Source organism: Myxine glutinosa, chromosome 7, assembly GCF_964187855.1.
Source record: "Myxine glutinosa chromosome 7, kmMyxGlut1.1, whole genome shotgun sequence".
Classification (NCBI taxonomy): Eukaryota; Metazoa; Chordata; class Myxini; order Myxiniformes; family Myxinidae; genus Myxine; species Myxine glutinosa.
This window is the reverse complement of record NC_136267.1, coordinates 143,193,189-143,215,018: the sequence shown is the minus strand read 5'-3', so window position 1 is coordinate 143,215,018 and position 21,830 is coordinate 143,193,189. Positions and strand designations below refer to the sequence as shown.

Sequence of the window (21,830 nt, the reverse complement as noted above, 5' to 3'; positions counted from 1 at the left end):
CTCGGGCTGAACTTGCTGGGGCGGCCTGGCCTGAACAAGTTGGCAGTTGTTTGGAATCTTCTCCACTTGTAGATGATCTTCCGGACAGTCGAATGATCGATTTCAAATTGTTTGGAGATCTTTTTAAATCCCTTCCCAGACTCGTAGGCATCTATAACCTTCTTTCTGAAGGCCTCAGAGAGGTCTTTTGATCTAGGCATGGTGACGCTGCACATTTCAACAACAAAGAGCAAACCAAACTAAATGTCTGAGGTTTAAATAAGACAGGTTCCTCCAGATCCTCTCTAACGATGTTCTAATCATTTGCACCTGAGCTGGTGCACCTGATTCTAATTTTAGGTATTTGATGTAGTGATAAATGTAGGGAGGTACTTACTTTTTCCACATGCGAAATTTGCATTTATGTTTATTTAAATTATACAATAGACTACAAAATGTAAATGTTTCATGATATTTGTTATATTATATCACCTTTATCTATCAATATTGTTGAAATGAAGATCAAATAGCTGTATGTTGAAATATGTTGAAAAAGTCAAAACTTTACATGGGGTGTACTTACTTTTTCACGTGACTGTATAGTATGATAACAATGAGTAACAATGTGATTGGTGATGAGAAATTTGCAAAATGCAACTTCAAGGTCTCACTCATCCATGAGCCTTGACTTTGTGAACAAAAATGTAGAAGAATGCGTTGATGTCTCTCGTGCGATTAATTGTGAAATGTAATGAAAAGTGTGGCTTACAGAGAATATTATAGCGCTAAATGTATTTGTTTAATAGCGTTATGAAGCAGTCCGTGTCAACAAGTATCATCCAATTTGATAGTTTGTGAGCACTTCTGGGAATCTGGACAAATGTCACAAGGTAATCATACGGATTATTCGAGCTGTTACTTCAATGTATCATTCTACTACGGAGCCCTTAATTTGAACGTTTCAGAGCTGTGAGGTCATCCAGTGCGCTGGCTTACCCAGAGGGTTGCTGTTTACACTGGAGGCCATTCTGGGCAGTTTTCAATAAGGACAAACAAATAGGAGTGATGGATGTTGCTGTTCCTGTCGACTTAGTGGGGACTCTCTTGGACTATTTAAAGCTTCCCCCTCTCTCCCCTTCTCCTCATACCCTCAAGAAGATCTGAAGGATAGTATCTACACACACTGCCAAAGACATTTGTTACGTGGTCCTCCCGGTAACTACCTGGTCTTGGTGACCCCCGGACCGTGGGAGGGACCCCGCCAGAAAGATATATGGTTTATACGCTTTCGTAACGCAATCAATATGAATTCCGGTCAAGAAGAAACCCCACACCAAGGATCCGGAATAATCAATAATATTTTCACTGAGCAATCAACAACCATCAACAATGCACAATCAATATTACAACCATGTGAACTCATCTACACAAACTCTAAGATGGCCATCTTAATCTTATACATTCCTCACGTGAGCCCCACTCCTGACTCCCTCCGTGGTCAATGTCTCTCCTCTCCGCACACGGGCGGTTGAACGAGCCCCGGGCGGACGTGCTCTAAACGTGCCGTCTCGGACTGGGGCCGCGGCTGCAGCGCACCTCCTTGCCAAGCCACGGGGCAAACCCAGCGCGGCGTCCAACGTGCGCGAGGCCCCAAGTGCGACTCTTACGCGTCCTTGTAGATGGGCAAAAACCCAGCGCGGCTTCCGACGCGAGCGAGGCCCAACGTGCGGACCCGTACGCGTCTTTGTAGACGGGGCAAAACCCAGCGCGGCTTCCGACGCGAGCGAGGCCCAACGTGCGGACCCGTACGCGTCTTTGTAGACGGGGCAAACTGTCCCGGACGCTTGGTTTCGTGCACGAACTCACAGTGACTGGACGTGTCCAAAGGTATTTACCGCCCAGGTAACTCCTCTCGCCAGACGTTTCACAACGGCGCGTTTTCCGCGCAGCGTAAGGTCGATTCCACCTTCTCGTCGTCGCGGGGCGAGGAAGAAGGAGCCTTCCTTTCCCTCGTGTCTTTTCTCCTCCGTTTCCCGTCACTTCCCCTTCCGGCCACTTCCGTTTCCTGCCACTCTTTCAGAAGGGCTCCTGACCCTCCAACCACAACAACTACACAACAACTTAATATACTACACACGGAAGCAAACACCTGCATGGGAATTCACATACATTCACATAAATATGTAACACTCCCCCCCTTCAAGAAAGAAAGTTTGAACCCAGCGAAAACTTTCTTTGCCGGCCAATTTGGAGAAATAAACCAGATAACTCAACCCCCCCACATTATCAATTCCCCCCGGGCACAGTTATCACTTAAAAATAAAGCCAGTTAAGCCACTCGATAGCACTTTTCCGGGAGGCCAAGCCGAGTATTCACTACATGGATGCCTTTAGGAACGCGGAGTTCACGGTTAGTCCGTGCAGGAAAGTTCTCTACATGGGCGCCTTGAGGAACGTGGAGTTCACGGTTAGTCCGTGCAGGAAAGTTCTCTACATGGGCGCCTTTAGGAACGGCGTTCACGGTTAATTCGTGTAGGAATCTTGGCTCGGCGGCTCCGCCGCCTTCCGTGCTTCAACTTCTCGGAACGTCCCTAATAATTAGGGTGGGACCACTGGTCCCTGTAGTCCCCTGAATACCGGTCTTCTTCTCGGCCACTACTTTGCCAATTCTTCCTTCGGGAGCGGCCGTAACTCAGGGAGCCTCCATAATAATATTGACTGCGGCCACCACCAAAACTACCGCCCAGTTGTCCTCTCCTGTAGACCTCTCGACGCCTACGAAATGCCTTCCCTACTGTTATGGTCCGACCCTCCAAATCCTTGCCATTCCAATTCTTCTCTGCCTCTCTGGCGTCTTTTGTGCTGGCAAACGTGACAAAGCCGAACCCTCTTGACTGTTGCGTTTCCCAGTCTCTTACCAACCGCACTTCCACCAGCGGCCCATATCTGTTGAAGACAGAGGTCAGAACTTCTTCCTCTGTTTTGAAGTTCAGTCCCCCTACAAATAACTTGGCACTTTTGTCACCATCCCGAGCTGGTGTGGTGTTATTTTCCCTGCTGGGCTCTTTCTCAACCCTCAGGTTACCATAAACTTGACCCCCGGCCAAATCATTCCCGAGAACCACAGATACACCCTCTACAGGAAACGTGGCTTGTAAACCGACGGTGACCGGTCCTGACACCAAATCGGACTCCAACTGGATGACCTGAAGGGGAGCACTAACACCGCCCCCGATCCCCTGTAAACGAACACTATCCCCCGTTGCCGTCTCCTCGGACCATGGCAAAATGCCTTCAAGCATTAAAGATTGATGGGCCCCTGTGTCTCTCAATATCCTAACCGGTCTCCGGTTAGTCGAGGCTCCATCCAGTGACACAAACCCCTCGGAAACAAATGGTTGGTAACCCTCTTGATGGCGATTTCTTACGCTAGCCATCGCATTCGGAGTTGTACTAGTCGGACTCCGCTCTGGGTTGTCCCTTTTCATGAGGTAACAACTGGACATCAAGTGTCCAGGTTTTTTGCAAAACGCGCAAGTAGGCCCGGAGGAAAAACTCGGGGTCTGCCTCGGGCCCCCCGAACTATAAGTTTGTCTTGGGCCCGCATCCCTCTGATTTCGAACCGGTGGGGTATCATAGTTGTCCCCATAATCATCTCGAGGCCGCCGCCATGTATGGTCGTTCTCCGCACCTGCTGTTCCCCACCTCCCCTGCGGAGATCTAGGCGAGGAGTTAGGTTCGTGGACCCCTATTCGGTGGGTTAAGGCATAATCATCTGCCATGGTGGCTGCGTCCCACAACTTTGGTACCTTCTTTTCCTGCAGGTACACTTTGATGTCCTCGTGGACACACTGCTGGAATTCCTCCACCAGGATCAAGTCCCGCAATGTCTCGAAGTCTTTCCCGACTCCTTTTGACTCACACCACCGATCAAACATGTTTTCTTTCACTCTGGCAAACTCCACATGGGTCTCACTCTCCCTCTTCCTGGCATTCCTGAATTTTTGCCTGTAAGCTTCCGGAACCAACTCATAGGCCTTGAGGATGTGCTTCTTCAGTACCTCATAATCTGCACATTGGTCCATTGGTAGCGCCGAATAAATTTCCTGAGCTTTCCCCACCAGCACACTTTGTACGAGTATGGTCCAGGCCTCCTCCGGCCAGTTTAATTGTCGAGCCACTTTCTCAAAGTGTGGGAAGAATTTCGCGACTTCCTTTTCACTGAACGGTGGAACCAGCCTCACATGTCTGCCCACATCCCAGGTTTTCTGGTGAGGTGTCGACCCCGTCAGCAAGGGTGGTGCCTCTCCCCGTTCTCTCATTAACTCCAGCTCCTTGACTTTGATTTCTTGCTGAAGCTCCATGTCACGTTCCTTTAATTCCCTTTCCGCTTTTCTCTCCTCTGCTTCGAGGTCCCTTGCAGCTCTCCTTTCCTCTGCTTGTTCCTTTTCTCTTCTTTCCTGGAGTTCTCTTTCCACTCTCCTTTCCTCTGCTTGTTTCTCTTCTCTCCTCTCCTCTGCTTTCCTTTCTTCTTCTGCTCTTTCCTTTTCTGCTTTCCTTTCTTCTTCTGCTAACCTTTCCTGGAGTTCTCGTTCCACTCTCCTTTCTTGTGCTTGTTTCTCTTCTCTTCTCTCTTCTGCTTTCCTTTCTTCTTCTGCTCTTTCCTTTTCTGCTTTCCTTTCCTCTTCTTTTATCCGTTCCTGGCTCCGTAATTGCAACTCCAGTTTCCGGAGCTCAACGTCTTCTGGTTCTTCGGGTAGCCACTCCCAGGCTAACTCGTCCCATGTTCCTAATCCCACCATAGATTGTATCACCGTGGCCTGCAACTCTGCCTTCCTCAAATTAGTTCGGACCTCCAAGTTAAAATGTTTGGCCAATTTCAAGAGATCCGACTTTAGCAACGCTCGGAACTGTGCCTCACTCGGGGTTACCCCAAAGTTCTGTGCCACAAACGCCATGGTGCCTATCGTTAACACCTGTTAACCTTCACCCCAAGACTTTCCCCAATTTCTCAAAAAAAAATATTACCAATTAATAATTAATTAATAAATTTTAATTACCAAAAATATTATTATTTTATTATTTTATACACTTTTAGATCCCGGACGTAGACCCAATTGCGAAACCGCAAATCGTAATTTGGACGAGCCCCCAATTCTGTTACGTGGTCCTCCCGGTAACTACCTGGTCTTGGTGACCCCCGGACCGTGGGAGGGACCCCGCCAGAAAGATATATGGTTTATACGCTTTCGTAACGCAATCAATATGAATTCCGGTCAAGAAGAAACCCCACACCAAGGATCCGGAATAATCAATAATATTTTCACTGAGCAATCAACAACCATCAACAATGCACAATCAATATTACAACCATGTGAACTCATCTACACAAACTCTAAGATGGCCATCTTAATCTTATACATTCCTCACGTGAGCCCCACTCCTGACTCCCTCCGTGGTCAATGTCTCTCCTCTCCGCACACGGGCGGTTGAACGAGCCCCGGGCGGACGTGCTCTAAACGTGCCGTCTCGGACTGGGGCCGCGGCTGCAGCGCACCTCCTTGCCAAGCCACGGGGCAAACCCAGCGCGGCGTCCAACGTGCGCGAGGCCCCAAGTGCGACTCTTACGCGTCCTTGTAGATGGGCAAAAACCCAGCGCGGCTTCCGACGCGAGCGAGGCCCAACGTGCGGACCCGTACGCGTCTTTGTAGACGGGGCAAAACCCAGCGCGGCTTCCGACGCGAGCGAGGCCCAACGTGCGGACCCGTACGCGTCTTTGTAGACGGGGCAAACTGTCCCGGACGCTTGGTTTCGTGCACGAACTCACAGTGACTGGACGTGTCCAAAGGTATTTACCGCCCAGGTAACTCCTCTCGCCAGACGTTTCACAACGGCGCGTTTTCCGCGCAGCGTAAGGTCGATTCCACCTTCTCGTCGTCGCGGGGCGAGGAAGAAGGAGCCTTCCTTTCCCTCGTGTCTTTTCTCCTCCGTTTCCCGTCACTTCCCCTTCCGGCCACTTCCGTTTCCTGCCACTCTTTCAGAAGGGCTCCTGACCCTCCAACCACAACAACTACACAACAACTTAATATACTACACACGGAAGCAAACACCTGCATGGGAATTCACATACATTCACATAAATATGTAACACATTCTACTCGAGGAAGCAGAGAAACTCTCTTGAGAAAACTTTCCTGGTCCTGAGAGCTACTACTGTGAACATGGTTGTAGTAATTGTTATGATTGGTCAATTGATCAAATCTGAATCTACCAGTGAGTCTGAAGTTTCGCTTTATGCTGTTTGCATTATGCTGCTGCTACTTCATTTCAACAATTCTCCCCCTTTTACTGAGTCTTGCACGTGGGATTCTAAGAGAGGTTTCCATGATAAAGAGCGATGCGATCCATTTTATTGCGCAGGTAACAACTAACCGTGCAATGTTTTGTTGAGTTGGATGATGGAGAAAGTTATGGTAAAGGAAACATTTCACACCAGGAAGTGACAGTTCCAAAAGTGCAAAGTCTTAATGGAATGCAACACTCACGATATAAGGGGCTTACAATGGATGAGATGAGTTTTAAGCTGCAATTACATCCAACAATTGTGAGCACATGATGGTGCTAAAAGGGCAGGTAGAACCAAAATCGCTGTCTGTCAGAGGTTGCTCAACAATAACATCTTATGCAAATGCTACTCTGATGTTGGTGCATAACAGCAAGATGCGGCAGAATTTTTAATCATACAAAAATATGCAATTTGGTGTCTGTCAGTCGGTCTGTCTGTCTGTCTGATGGTCTTTTGACCGCGATACATTCCGTCGTTGCTTTCCCAATCTCAGCCAAACTTGACAGGATAACTAAGGGTTATACAATGAATGTTGTAGCGCATTCATTCCCCCCCCCCCCCCACCCAAGGGGTTTTTCTCCCCTGAGCGGGTTTTCCCCACCATTGCCGTCAATGGGGATGCGTGTTGAGGTGTATAGCCATAACAAGCGTTACGCCTAGGGCCCCCGTCGGGGAAGTGATGTGAGTTGACAAAGTGGAACACGCAGAAAACATGCTATGATATGATATTTCGCTCACAAGGTTCAGACATACATGGAGGCAGCCATCTTGGATTTTGACGTGGCGACCCAATTTTCAATAGCGTTCTTCCTTATGCCTAGATACACCCACACACCAGAAGGTACTTCGCTTATTTTTCAAGATATTTCGCTCACAAGGTTCAGACATATATATGGTGGCGGCCATCTTGGATTTTGACGTGGCGACCCAATTTACAATAACTGTCTTCCTTATGCCGAGATACACCCACACACCAAATTAGACGTTGGTACTTCGCTTATCTTTCAGGATATTCATCTCAAGATTCAGACATACATGGCGGCGGCCATCTTGGATTTTGACGTGGCGACCCAATTTTAAACAGCGTTCTTCCGTGTGCCTAGATACACCCACACACCAGATTAGAAGTTGGTACTTCGCTTATTTTTCGAGATATTTCGCTCACAAGGTTCAGACATATATATGGTGGTGGCCATCTTGGATTTTGACGTGGCGACCCAATTTTCAATAGCGTTCTTCCTTATGGCAAGATACACCCACACACCAAATTAGAAGTTGGTACTTCGCTTATTTTTCAAGATATTCATCTCACAAGGTTCGGACATACATGGCGGTGGCCATCTTGGATTTTGACGTGGCGACCCAATAGATACACCCACACACCAGATTAGAAGTTGGTACTTCACTTATTTTTCAAGATATGCAGGTCACAAGGTTCAGACATACATGGCATCAGACATACATGGTGGCGGCTATCTTGGATTTTGACGTGGGTTGCACCCACACACCAAATTCGAATGCGGTCCTTCGCTTACGCACGCACGCACGCACGCCCGCACGCACGCACATGCGCACGCATGGACGGACGGACGAACGGACGGACACACGGACGGAGGGGAAAGCCATAGTCCCCCTTTCGCTCCGCTGAGCGACGGGGGACAATAAGTTAGCTTAATCGTGGCGTTTTTCCAAGGCCGCTTTGAATAACAAAACTAACGGTAATAGTATAATATTAATGTTATTACAAAACAATATCAATACCAATAAAATCCCACCTCCCCAAGGTGTTTTCCTCCTTGAACAAACATCGAGTCAATGTTCATAAATAGCTTATCATGGCGTTTCCCTGGGAGGAATGGCCCAATGGCCTCTACCAGAGGGAAAATTTTTATAAACCACAAACACGTATGCTTAGCTTTTTAAACGGTCGCTAATGCTGTTTATAACACTAAAGAAATTTGGAGGTATCCCAAAATCCGTAAGGTAAGTTTTACTTACAGAACTGAACAAAGATCTACTGCACTCTATATACCCCACAAGGGTTGGGTTAATAACATGGCCCTTCCTGCCGCTAACGTGGCGTTTTTCGTAGCGAACTTTTGAACTCCTGCTGTTTAACACGAAACTGAAAGGGAGGAAGTCCAGCTTGTGCTTATTTACCAAGCAGCTAGCTAACGCTTGCCAAACCAGCCGTTCCTTAACGGTTTTGAATGGAGTGCTTGCTCGAATGCTTAAACCACTTGGCGATCTCTCCACAAGAAACTTGTTAAATGAACACACATCCAATGTTCTTGACACCCGACCATAGATCGCCTGTAATATATATACCCCAAAGAGGAATGACCCTTCCTGCCGCTCCTGTAGTGAGCGGATGTACTAGTAATTAAAAATATTTAAATTCAGCGTCGGAATAATCAGTCGTCTCGAGCTCTTCCCTCCGGGATCTCAAGTCCGCCTGTCGCGACCACGACGACATCCTTCGCATTTGTACCTCTGATCTTTACCACACTTACTCAGACCCTATCCTTAGACTCAGGATAATACCCACTGGACCCGCAATTCTCTCTCTTGTGCTGCGATGCATCTGTATATTCTTGTCCTATTGCATTTTTACCTCCGCCACCAAAGGTGGTCGGAGGTTATGTTTCCCCCCTGTCTGTTTGCCTGTCCGTTTGTCTGTGAACAAAATATCTCAAAAAGTTGTGGACGGATTAGGACGAAATTTGGCATAGATGTAGCATATGTGAAAGGACGAAATGATTAGATTTTGGTGAGGATCCGGATTCGGATCCGGCTAGTAGAATTTTTAAAGTGATTCTTCACCATTGGGAGATAGGGCCAAAAACGATGCATAGCAGGATATCTCAAAAAGTTATGGATGGATTTGGATGAAATTTGTTGGACAGGTTGTGTGTGACAAGGACGAATCGATTCAATTTTTGAGAATATCCGGATCCAGCTAGTATAATTTTTTAAGTGATTCTTCACAATTGAGTGATATGGCCAACCAGGCAGAGGTATGATCTCTACTGAGTGCCGTTCTAGTTAACCTATGTCCCCACTGTTATCCGGCTCTCCGATGAGCCTCGACGACTGGATAAAATAACATTTTCTCAAATCTTTTCGGACTTTTCTTTTACCCAAAGGGCCGTGTTTCCTTGACCTTGGGCATTGAATTAAAGTACAGTGCCTTGCGTGAGCTATCGTGACAGAGATGACAGGAAGCTCCATTGAAAATAAATGAGCCATGCTGAAGGACTTTAATAGCCCCCCTTCACATTTAAGAATGCTTTACACAGCAGGAAATAATAATGTGAAGTGACATTTGATTTCTCGAATCTGTGGATTATGAAAATGTAATCAGAAGTGCATTGCAGCTGTGGTTAAAAACAATAGCATGCAATTGAACAAAACAAACCAATCCTTCGGGATTATCCATGGTTCTGAAATAAAATAAAAATATAATAATAAATTGGTATTGCGTTAGTCTATATACAGACTTGGCATTTAATATGCAATATATATATTTTCTTGACTTGGGTTTACTTTCTTAACTCAGTATATCAATCTGGTGAGTTTCTTTTACACTTTGGTGATTTATTTGTTAAAAGAACCATGTAACTGATTGTCTGTCGCAGCAAGAAGTCAACAACAGGATTATATCACAGGTGGCGTGGCAAAATGTACGGACAGGTGCATTTGATGATTGGCTTCACAGTCGGGTATACAAGGGTTGCTGCGTTCTGTATTAGTGGAAAACAACTGCTGCACATCTCCAAAAGTTATTGCCGCTTCCTCTGGAGATGGTCCCTCAATTCGACAATGCTGTTTGTCATGGAGTGGTGGCTTTACGAAATTACGGCATGAAACAGCGTGCTATTGCTCGGCAGTATGGCATCACTCAAGGTCAGGTGTCATAGATCCTGAAACGAAATGCTCAGAGGGGTGTCCCTACTCCAATACCGAGGCCAGGACGTCCCCGCAGAACCACAAGGAGGGATGATCGCCAGCTGCACCGCTTAGTCCGCAATGGCCGTACCAAGTCAGCTAATCGGCTTAGGGCTGAGTGGCAGCAACTGACAAATGTGCCTGTATCCAGAAGGTCAGTCAACCAACGACTGGTTCAAGCAGGCTATCGTGCCAGGCGTCCCCTGAGAAAGCCACGCCTGACCAGACAACACCGCCAGCGCCGATTGCAGTGGGCCAGAGAGCACCGTCAATGGCAGCCAGGACACTGGAATCACCTGATCTTCAGTGTCGAGTCTAGATTTCTGGTGTATCGTCAAGATGGCCGCGTCCGAGTGTGCAGACAAGTGCATGAAGCCTACAACAAAGATTGTATAGTGCCAAGAGTCCAAGCTGGAGGTGGTGGGGTGACCGTTTGGGCTGCTTTTCATGCAGGGGGCAAAACTGACCTGGTTGTTCTGAATGGAAACCTGAACCAGTTCAAGTACAGGGCCATTCTGGAAGAAACATTGCTTCCATTTGCTCGTGCAGCCTTTCGAGGAAACTTTGTCTTCCAAGATGACAATGCACGGTCTCATCGTGCTCGCATGATCCAACACTTTCTTGCTGACCGTGGTGTAGAGCATATGGAGTGGCCTGCCATGTCCCCGGATATGAATCCGATAGAGAACTTGTGGGCGGAATTAACGCGTCAAATCGACCACTTGGACCAGCAGCCTACCTCTGTGCGTGAATTGCAGCAGGCTATTGTCACTGCATGGCAAGCGATTCCTGTCCAAACATTGGAAAATCTCGTGAACAGCATGCCTCAACGTGTACGTGCTCCCCTGAATGCTCGTGGGGGTTACACGACGTACTGAACTGTAATTTTACTGTCCGTAATCCCAGTCGTAATTTAACTTTTGTTTATGTTAAAAAAATTTTTGGCTAATGTGCAAAATAAAGAGATACTTCTGGAAAACGTACAGAAGTTTAACACAGTACTGTCCATGAATTGAGTTCGATATCAGTTTACATCACTTTCAAGGATCAATTTATTTGTTTCGAAATGTCAAATGTGGTTTTTGTTTCTTTTAAAGGTCACATTAACAAAATCTAGAATAATTTCAACATAATTCCAATGAACTTTTGGTTCTAAGACACCTTGAAAAATAAGTTCACCCCCACAAAAAAAATATTCCATATTAAATGCCAAGTCTGTAATTGCTCAAAATAATTGTGTTAAAATATTTCACTTGGAGGTTTTGAGATATTGGAAAATGAACCAGCTTTATTAATATCATCATACCCTCGTCACTGTCTATTGTTCATAAGAAAAGCCTTCATAAGGATAATCCATTGGATTATGAAATTCCATGTGCTATGTAACATTTCAACTCGCAAAATCAAAATTGCGGGATGGCAAGATAGCCAAGATGTATACACACTCGCCTCGAGCTGTTTCGTTTTGGTTCGAATCTCGGCCTATCTTTCAACTCTCACCCTAGTGTTTTGCAGGCAGGTCAATATATCGATGCGTGTGCACCGTCCCTCGGATGGACGTTGGACTTGACCATGGACTTGAACAAATTACATTTTCCTGCCCTGGCTGGGAACGCAATGGCAAACCACCCAGTATAGCCCTTGCCAATAAATTGCTTCGGCAGCACCGATGCTCTGTAATAAAGGATGATGCATCTCAGATCTCAGAGAACATTGTTGCATGGTAAATGCTGTGTAACAATGGTGCACACATTCTGATGTATAATTCTCATCTTACGAGCACAACCTTCGTGCATCATCAAAGTTCTCATGATCAATCTCTTATTCAATCAGCATCATTATCATTCATCACCAGGAAATCCAAAGTAATGAGAACATTATCTTGTTTTTTGCCTTAAGACTTTTTTGTCTTTTGATTTTAGCTCTTACACGAGCCTCGATCCTGTATACAAAAAAAGAAAAAAAAAAAAAGAATCATTTTTGCTTCCTGATATTCCTAAGGGTGGAACATTTTCCTCCACTTTAAGGCACATTCTTATGGTCCCCATGCTCACCAGGTAACCTTTCCAGAAGGCTCTGATGGTTGAAGCGGCGCTGTGTCTTTTGTAGTCCAATTTCAGCCGACGAACTCCCTTGCGAGCCTAGTTGGGCCACCGCGGCCACAGAACGTACACCACTCAACCCACCGATCAAATGATTATGCAATAATCTATGCTCCAATTGGCATCGTGATTGGCATTTTATTGGAAGGCATCGCTCGCCACGTATTCTGGCCTAGTTTCATACCTTTAAATCTGCTTATGGCAAGTAAAGTTCATAAAAAGTCCTCTCTCATTGGTCAACCAGGATTGGAAAAAGAAAAAGCTGTACAAGATGGAAGAAGAATTTCACGGAAATGGCTCGTTTGATTCTCATTGGTCTCATCATCGATGGAAGGTTGATCCAGATAAATGGAAGAATTGTTCTCAGGGAAATGATAATTACATGAAATATTTCCAAGCAGCTCATATTTATTCGCCGGCGCAAAAGCCCTTTAAATCTGTACATATAAATAATCGCACTCGGTCTTGAATTTTGGCCACCTTTGAGTGGGACTTCAAGGTGAAAAAAGAAATCACAATGCTATTAAGATTTAATAATTATATAATGGTGAGATGATGTAGCGTGTACAGCAGAGAGTGGAGTGGTGGGCCAAAAGCAAGTTGAAAACAAGATGGAGAGACTGCAAAAGGAAGGCCGAAGACCCTCAAAGTCTGCTGAGTAATTTATGACCATAAAAAACACTCTTTTTTGAAAGCTTTGCCTAAAATTGATGGTTTTCTGTGATCATAAGATATAAACACAATGAAACTCCACCACAAACTCATTGGTAATCACAAGAAAGCCATCTGTAGCAAAAATCACCATTGCAGCATTTGAAACTTCATGTAAAGTTTTGTATCGTCAAGTGTAGCGTACGCCGTTTGGTCAGGATTCGTAACTAAATATCACAGGAATGATTCAATGATTCATGATGATCATTCACAATAAAAGATCCTCGCTGGTTTGCTGAGTGATACAAAATCATGGAGAGTGATTCGTTGATTCGTTGAGGCAGTTGACATCAACAGGGAATTTAAGAGTGCATGACATCACACATAAGCACATGCAGTATAGCTCACCCTCCAACCACGGACGAATGCCGCGATGAGGATAGCTGCCTGACGCTTTCGAATGTACCTCTTCTTTTGCTATGTGGGATGGAAGGTGTGGGAGGAGGCGGAGGCAAAAAAGGTGCAGCATGATCGGTATTAATACGCAGCAAATCGTGTGTTCCACATGTGAGGGACAATATCATATCCGGAGTGAGGAGATATGGAACGATTACTTAAAGTGTTAAAATATATGCACCAAATCCTTCAATTACTAACAGTTACTAACTTATTCCACAGACGGGGTATGTGGGGGATTCACAAATGAAGACAAGAAAAGAAAACAACAATAAAACCTTAGACATAGGAAAAGAATGTTTGACCCATAATGTTTATACTATAACCACACCTTAGCATTCCTACCTACTCCAGGTAGTGCTAACCATAAGGCTCGAACTAAGCAGGAAATTTTGCCAGGGTCCTACTAGTTTTTACGGCACAGCCCGTAGGGCAATGCCCACTGGAACAGCGTTTGTCTGTCCGTCCGGTGTATGCATATATGTATGTCCCTCACAAATGTCCACCAATCAGAGCTGAGGATCCGGTCACATGACAGGGGAACAGCGTTTAGTAACCATTACAGTTCCATATTTTGCTAAAAGGAACGATAATAACCTTTTGTGGAATGTTTTGGGGTTCCAGCGGGTGGCGTAAGGTAGGTAGGAGGTTTCATAAATTCATGAATACAATTACGATTTTGAAATGCGATCGACATGGACCTTGCTCCCGAATATTGAAGTGAACAAATGACGACGGTTCACTCATTTGATATGTCAATACAGTCATGATTTAACACTATATTTTGATATATTAATGTCATGGTATTAATTTGTGATTGGAGTGATGAATGATGCTGTTTGGAATAAAAATATAGAGCTATGGAATTTAAAGCAGAATGAGAAAGTGACATGAGGTTTTCCATCCGTGGTATTCGCGGATTCCCCATTTGCAGTTTCGCCATTGAATGGATATAGCAACATTCAGACTGGGTACGTTTTATTGTCCAAGTCCTTCACGAACCTGCTGTCAATGCCTGACGTTAGACTGAAGTTGGCAAAGGAATGTGGGATTTATAGGAAATTTAAATACTTACATTATTTGCTTACTGGTAACTGTATCCTACCCAGGTCATACTATCCTCTTCAACTAAAGTATCAAACAAGCCCGGCTACGTCATTGTTAGACGATCAGTCTTGTTTAAAGATACCATATCAAAATATCATCATCTTTAATGTTCATCGATATATAAAGGGATTTGTATGTCATAGTTTGCATCCCTAATAGAAGAGCAGTTTGTTCTGAGGTGCGGTGCCTTCTTTTGGCATTGGATCCTGCTGCCAGTGTTAGGAATATTTTGATTGTCAGATGCAATGGGTCATGACTTTTAAATATACAAAGTTGAGGCTCATGGAGGAGCAACTTTATTAAGTACTGTACTTGCATTTGGCTGTGATTAGAATTGGTGAAGAGAGATGTACATAATGCCAGATATTTGTTCACGAGGAAGGATAACCTCTCTTGCATATTACTGACCTTTTCAATATGCTAGCAATAGAAAAATAAAAGGAAATATAATATATAATATATAAGATGTAAAAATAGAAAATATAATAAAATATAATATATTGTTGCGAATATGGAATTTGGCCTCCATATCCGCTTGTAAATATTCCCCTATTTCCCCAATACTCCCCAACTATCCCCAATCCCCCATTCCCTAGTCCCATTGTCTGTAAACAACACTCTGTAGAACCGACCTTCCCCTTTTTCCCCCATTAAATGTCGTGCCCAGGTCCACCGCATCTCACGTAGACAACTTTCGGACATCTTGCTAGTTATTCTTAGTCTATGTCAGTTAAGGACTCGTTTCCATTAATTCTGACTCTTCGTTGCACCAGAATGTGATTATATGGCACCAGTAGTGAGTTTAGGACCTTCCCTTACCTCCTCCCATCTTCTTCCCCAAACAACAACAACAACAACAACAACAACTACAGCAACAACAACAACTACAGCTACAACAACAACTACAACAACGGCGCGCGGGGGGAGTGTGCGTCCTCACACCGGCTCGGTTAGCCGCCATGACCATGCGCTCCACGGGGTTACCACGAAGGGGCTCCCTGTCAGCCCCTCGTCAAGGGTGGAGCCGGTAACCCCCCCGCACGCACCCAATGAGAAGCAACGAGCCGATTCCATCTGGGGCAGAGCTAACGAGCCGAGGGCGTGTCACTCCCCGCCGGATATACGCGGCCACGTACCGGACGTGACGTCAGATGCGCCCCGAGCTTGAAGAGGAAGAACCAGTCGTGACCTCCGAGCGCTGTGACCTCCCTGCATCTACTGGACCGTACAGTACCCTGTCCTTGAGCCAAGAGTGCACCTTGAGCCATCGATACCCGCCTTTCTTTGCCATCAATCCCCGTGTGAGTCAGCCTTGTCCCGTTTATCTGTCGTCTGTTGGGGTTAATATAAGTGTGTCTAAGTGCCTGTCTTTCTATGATGTCCCTCTTGTAGTTGTAATCTAACCTTCCGCCTTAATATAACCTCCTCCGGAGGTCTTGAGAACTGAACCCTTGGTGTCGTGTCATTTTAACCCAGCCGTTGTGTCATTTTCCTCAATTGATCTAGCGTAGCGCGACTCGTCAACGTTCGAGCATAATCGGGTAAACTGTGCAGACGTGGTCATACCAAACCGCTCGGTAAACTAACATCCACCACCGCGTCTGTAACAATTGGTGTCAGGAGTGGGATAGATGTTTGGGTGGCGGAGGTGTGCGACCCATGTTTAATAGGGTTGGACCTGTTGACTGCCAGCGGCTGTAAAATCGACTTGTGCCGGGGGATCCTGCAAGTGGGAGTAGAAGAGCTGCCGTTAGGGGGAGTGAGCACGGCCGAGAGAGCGGAGCTGGAGGCTTCCGAGGCCGTGACCATCCCCCCAAGGGCCGAGGCGATAGTGCCGGCCCGGTGGGCAGCTCGCCCAACATGGCAGGAGTCCTGCGGCCTGGTCGAACCGGTGGCAGCGCAGTCCATACCGGGTTTAATCGTGGGCCGCACCCTTGTAAAAACGGACGGACCGGTAGTGGCCGTCCGAGTAATAAATATGAGTACAGAACCACGCACTATAGTAAGGGGCACGAGGGTAGCTGGCTGCACCCCAGTTGAGGAAGTCGCGACAGTGAGGGGCGAGAACGTCCAGCCGAGCCGACCCCGGGGGGAGCCTTCAATAACAAGTAGGAATTGGCCCGATCCCATTTGCGAGATGGTAAATCGTAGTAGCGTAGAGTTGGGAGGTACCCAGAGGGAGGCCTTACACAAACTGGTTGGGTCCCATTTGGACCTCTTCTCCCTGTCCACCGAGGATATTGGACGTACGGGCCTGGTGAAACATCAGATCCACACCGGTGAGGCCCGGCCTATTCGTCAGGCCGCCCGACGGCTCCCTTGGAGCAAGAGGGCGGAAGCTGACGAGCAGGTTGAAAAAATGCTCGACGCAGGTGTGATCGAGCCCTCGGGAAGTCCTTGGATGTCACCTGTTGTGCTGGTCAAAAAGAAGGATGGGACCACGCGGTTCTGCGTGGACTATCGCCAGCTAAACAACGTGACACTCAAGGACTCATATCCCCTGCCAAGGATTGATGACACCCTCGATGCCGTTGCGGGCTCAAATTGGTTCACAACTTTGGACCTCAAGAGTGGGTATTGGCAGGTGGAGATGGATAGGGCAGGGAAGGAGAAAACGGCATTTTCCACAGGTAAGGGACTGTATCAGTTTACTGTGATGCCGTTTGGTTTGTGTAACGCCCCCGCCACCTTTGAAAGATTGATGGAGCATGTACTAGGCGGCATGCCATGGCAATCATGCCTGGTGTACCTGGATGACGTCCTGGTACATGCCCAAACGTTCCCCCAGGCAGTAGCTAATTTGGACCAGGTGTTCGGGTGCCTCAGACAGGCAGGGTTGAAGCTGAACCCGAGTAAGTGCACTTTGTTTGCAAGAGAGGTGGCCTATCTAGGTCACGTGATCGGCCGCGAGGGGGTAAAAACGGACCCAGACAAAATTAAAGCGGTAGAGGAGTGGCCCGCACCACGTACCATCAAAGAGGTGCGGGGATTTTTGGGACTCTGCTCCTACTACCGGCGCTTTGTGGCGAAATTTGCGGAGTTGGCCCGTCCCCTCCACCGGCTTACGGAGAAGGGGACGCGATTTAATTGGACACGGGAGTGCCACGAGGCCTTCCAAAAATTGAAGGGGTGTCTGACATCCGCACCCCTTCTAGCGTACCCCACTAGCAACGGGGCATTTACCCTGGACACGGATGCGAGCCAGGAAGGATTGGGCGCAGTTTTGTCTCAGACACAGGAGGGCGTAGAGAGAGTGATTGGTTATTATAGTCGGGCCTTAAGTAGGCCCGAGCGAAATTATTGCGTCACTCGCAAAGAGTTATTGGCTATGCTGGCTGCCATGAACCATTTCCACCCGTACTTGTACGGGCGGAAATTTTTGGTTAGAACTGACCATTCCTCCTTGCAATGGCTCCTTCGGTTCAAGGAACCGGAGGGCCAAATTGCAAGGTGGTTGGAAAAGTTGCAGCAGTACGATTTTGATGTGGCCCATAGGGCCGGGAAGGCCCATGGTAATGCGGACGCACTCTCTCGGCGTCCTTGTCTGGGGGAAAACTGCAAATTTTGTGCGAGACACGAGGAGAGGGAACAATTGGGCGATTCGGACCCGACCCTCGTTGTCCGGGCAACCCGGGTGAGAGGGCCAATTTTGCCACTAACCGCGGACGAAGAATTTGGAGAGTTGGCTTGGAGCACGGCCCAGCAGGAGGATCCTGTTCTGGGGCCGGTGTTCCAATGGGTCAAATTGGGGCAAAGACCAAAGGGGGAAGAGGTCACCCCCCTCGGGGCACAAACAAAGGCATATTGGGCTCAGTGGCAGACCCTGGAATTGAAAGGCAACATCTTGTATCGCAAGTGGGTGGAGGTTCCCTCTGATAGAACTTCCTGGCTGGTGGTAGTCCCAAACAAATTTAAGACCGATATATTGCAACAGGTGCATGGTACCCGCCCCGGCGGCCATTTGGGCAGGACAAAGACAACATCGCGGGTACGCCGGAGGTTTTATTGGATGAATATGGGGCGCGACATACAGGACTGGTGTCGGAGATGCGACGCCTGTACTGCCAAAAAGGGACCAGCACGGAGGATGAGGGCCCCCCTTCAATTACACCAGGTGGGGGCCCCCCTAGAGCGGGTGGCCATGGATATCCTAGGCCCACTACCCCGCACCCGCCTAGGTAATAAGTACATCCTCGTTGTGATGGACTACTTCACCAAGTGGCCGGAGGCCTACGCCCTCCCCAACCAAGAAGCAGGGGTGGTAGCGCAGGCCTTCGTGGAAGGATTTGTGTGCCGGCATGGGATTCCACAGGAGTTGCACACCGACCAGGGACGAAATTTTGAGAGCAAATTGCTAAAAGATGTGTGCAGTCTCCTGTCAATTCGGAAAACAAGAACCACGCCCTTGCGGCCCCAATCTGACGGGATGGTGGAACGGTTCAACAGAACATTGATACAACAACTGGCACTGTTCACCGCCACCCGTCAGGATGACTGGGACGAACATCTCCCTTATTTGCTTATGGCCTACCGAACCAGCCAGCACGGGGCCACCGCATGCAGTCCAGCGTTGCTTATGTATGGGCGGGAGTTACGGGCTCCCGCCGACTTGCTATGCGGTCCCGTGCCAGACACAGTGGTTAACCCGCCGAGGGAGGGGTACGCACGTCACCTAGAGGAAGGCATGGAGCTAGTCCATGCCTTCGCCCGCCGCCAACTCCATCTGGCGGGGGAAAAGATGAAGCGCAGGTACGACGACCGGAGCCAGGGGAGTCAATACGCTCCGGGGATGAAGATTTGGTTCTTTAATCCCCGGAGGCGGAAGGGAAGGTGCCCAAAACTCACCTCCCCCTGGCAAGGCCCAGGAGTCGTCCTGTCGCAAATCTGTGACGTGGTCATTAAGATCAAAATGGGGCCACGAGCCCTCCCTCGGATCGTCCACGCCGACCGGATAAGACCTTACACCGGCGAGCAGGCGCCCCCGTGGATTGCCTCGGCTTTAGATGCCGAGGCGGGACCCAGTACCTCTGAATAAGGGGGGCTTATTAGTGCCAGAGGACTGGGGGATTGAGGAGCGATAGGCCCGGTGGGTAAGGGGGGGCATCCTTGCCACCCTTCCCATAGTGGGGGCAAAGGAGCAATAGATTATGGGGTGTATGGCAGTGAAAACTAGCCCGGGTGGGTTAGGTTATATTGTAGGGATCTAGAAAGATGACATTAGGTGACGTTAAGTTTAGTTAGTGACTGATACCTGTAGTGGGGACGCAGGTAGATTAGTATGGATGATAATGACGTGGGAGCGCAATAGTTTAAAGGGACGACTGGGAAGCGCAAGTTTCAGAGGGGAGTAGTTAGATGAGATGATGCCGTGTGTGTGTGAGGATGGAACAGGTGTGATTGCACAGGTGTGCAACTGGACAGGTGTGTGGAACAGTGTGTGAGTAATGAGTGTTGTGGATCAGCGCGAATGCGCTTGGGGAGAGAAGGGTGCAGGTGGCACCAGGTGTGAGAGCACAGGTGTGCAAGTACAGGTGTGTGGAGAGAGTTGGAGTAAGTGGTACGGAGTGGTGTGCATGGTGCGAAGGTGTGGATGGGGAAGAGTGGACCCCTTTCACGAGTACCCGGGGCGGGTAGTGTAAGTGTTAGGTAGAGGGTACAGGTAAATTGTGGTAGGATATTGGCATCTGTGGTGCGGTTGCAGAATGGTGTTGTGAATGGGTGCATTAGTGTTGTGGAAATGGCTGGGCGTGTAGCCTGTTAGTGTGTGTAGTTGGTTGGGCACTCCACCACTGTGAGGATGTCGGCCAGGTGAGGCCGCAGGTGGGCTCTGGGAGCCGGTAGAGTTGTGGATGGGGCCCGAGGATCCGGAGGACGGACCCGGGTAGCCCAGTGCCAGGGAGGGCACCGAGTGGGGAGAGCGCCAGATGGCCTTCCCCAGGTAGTTAGGTTAGGGTGAGGAGCAGGTAAGCTCGGAGGCAACTGCAGTGGTGGAGGTGTGCAGGTGGGTAGACCCACTGGGAGAGGTACACGCCACAGCCCAGAAATTGTGCGAGGGCACCGGGAGATGAATCGGGGGAGTGAGACCCCAAATTGAAAAGCACCACAGTTTGGCCAATGGGAATTGGTTTTTAGAACCCATAGTGTAAGAGGGCCAATGGTTTGGCCGGAGAAAGACCCCGGGTAGTGTAAAGTTGTTAAAGTCATTTAGGAAATAGTTAGGATTGATGAACCTGTCGCACCATACGCAGCCACTTACCTGTGGTGATGATGATGACTCCACACCTGTGTTTTCTTTGTTTTGTTGCAGGAAATGAGATTGCTGTGGATTGGTTAGACGCATCACGACGTGGATGAGACATTGGGGTGATTCCATCTCTCCCTCCCTAGGAGGGACTGATGATGAATTGGTAATGGCAAATTTTGATGTTCAGTTGGAGATGGCAAATTTTGATGAGAGTTGAAAATGGCAAATTTGATTGGTTAGGAGGGAGAGAAGACGAATTTGGTTTATGGGAGGAACGGGGAAGACAGTAGGGATGTTTGTTGATTTGTAAAGTAGATGTTTATGGGTAGTGTTGTGTTTTGTGGATACAGTAAGGGGTAAGGGAGGGGCCATGTAGGTTACCTGGTGGGGGGGGGGGGGGGGCGTATGGTAGGAACGTACCTGTCTCACCTGGTTCCCATGTGCCCCCAGTGTACATTACCTTGCATTGCGTGCACTTTTGCGCCCTTACCACCTTACTCACTTGTCTGCTTCTTTTGTCTCCCACCTCCGAGGATCTGGCTTTGGGGTAGAGAGAGAGGAGAGAGAGGTGCTGGCTTCGCAGTTGTGGGCCTGCACTTTCGCTGTTTGCTGCCTGGATCGATACACCATATGGACCGCAATGTTTGTGGCCACCCACCATGGACCGCAGCTCTTTTGCGGCCAAGCACCACCCGTGGATGGACCTATGGGTCAATGTGGCACCTATGCCAAACAGGTGAACCACTCTTAGTTGGCCCCTGACGGCCACAATAAAGAAATGGACGCGGTTGGCGCCTTTCTTTATTTTTGAAAGAAGTAAGAAGGCCAAGTGCACCACACGAAGGCAAGACCAGCGGCAGAACATCGGCCGGCTGCGACACCACACAATGATTTATAGACACTTTATTGGTGCACCGGATGGTGCTGACTGTACATGAGGGGGTGGTGCTTTTCGTGCTGGAAAAGGGTGCACTGCACGTTATTAAAGGCCGTAGGC

General features: G+C 48.0%; 1 protein-coding gene across 5 annotated transcripts in view; it reads right to left on the bottom strand.

Annotated features, from left to right (window-relative positions):
- Positions 1-21,830, bottom strand: part of LOC137431711 (unconventional myosin-Ib) — a 246,738-nt gene that overhangs the window by 27,088 nt on the left and 197,820 nt on the right. For 3 of the 5 annotated variants that reach the window (XM_068123339.2, XM_068123338.2, XM_078782371.1), the window contains exons 21-22: positions 13,435-13,503; positions 12,328-12,414 (exon numbers count right to left, since the gene is read on the bottom strand). In XM_068123339.2, coding sequence (XP_067979440.2) covers positions 12,328-12,414; positions 13,435-13,503 — 156 coding nt within the window. The remainder of the gene's footprint in view (positions 1-12,327; positions 12,415-13,434; positions 13,504-21,830) is intronic. The other 2 variants (XM_078782369.1, XM_068123340.2) reach the window with 1 other exon arrangement.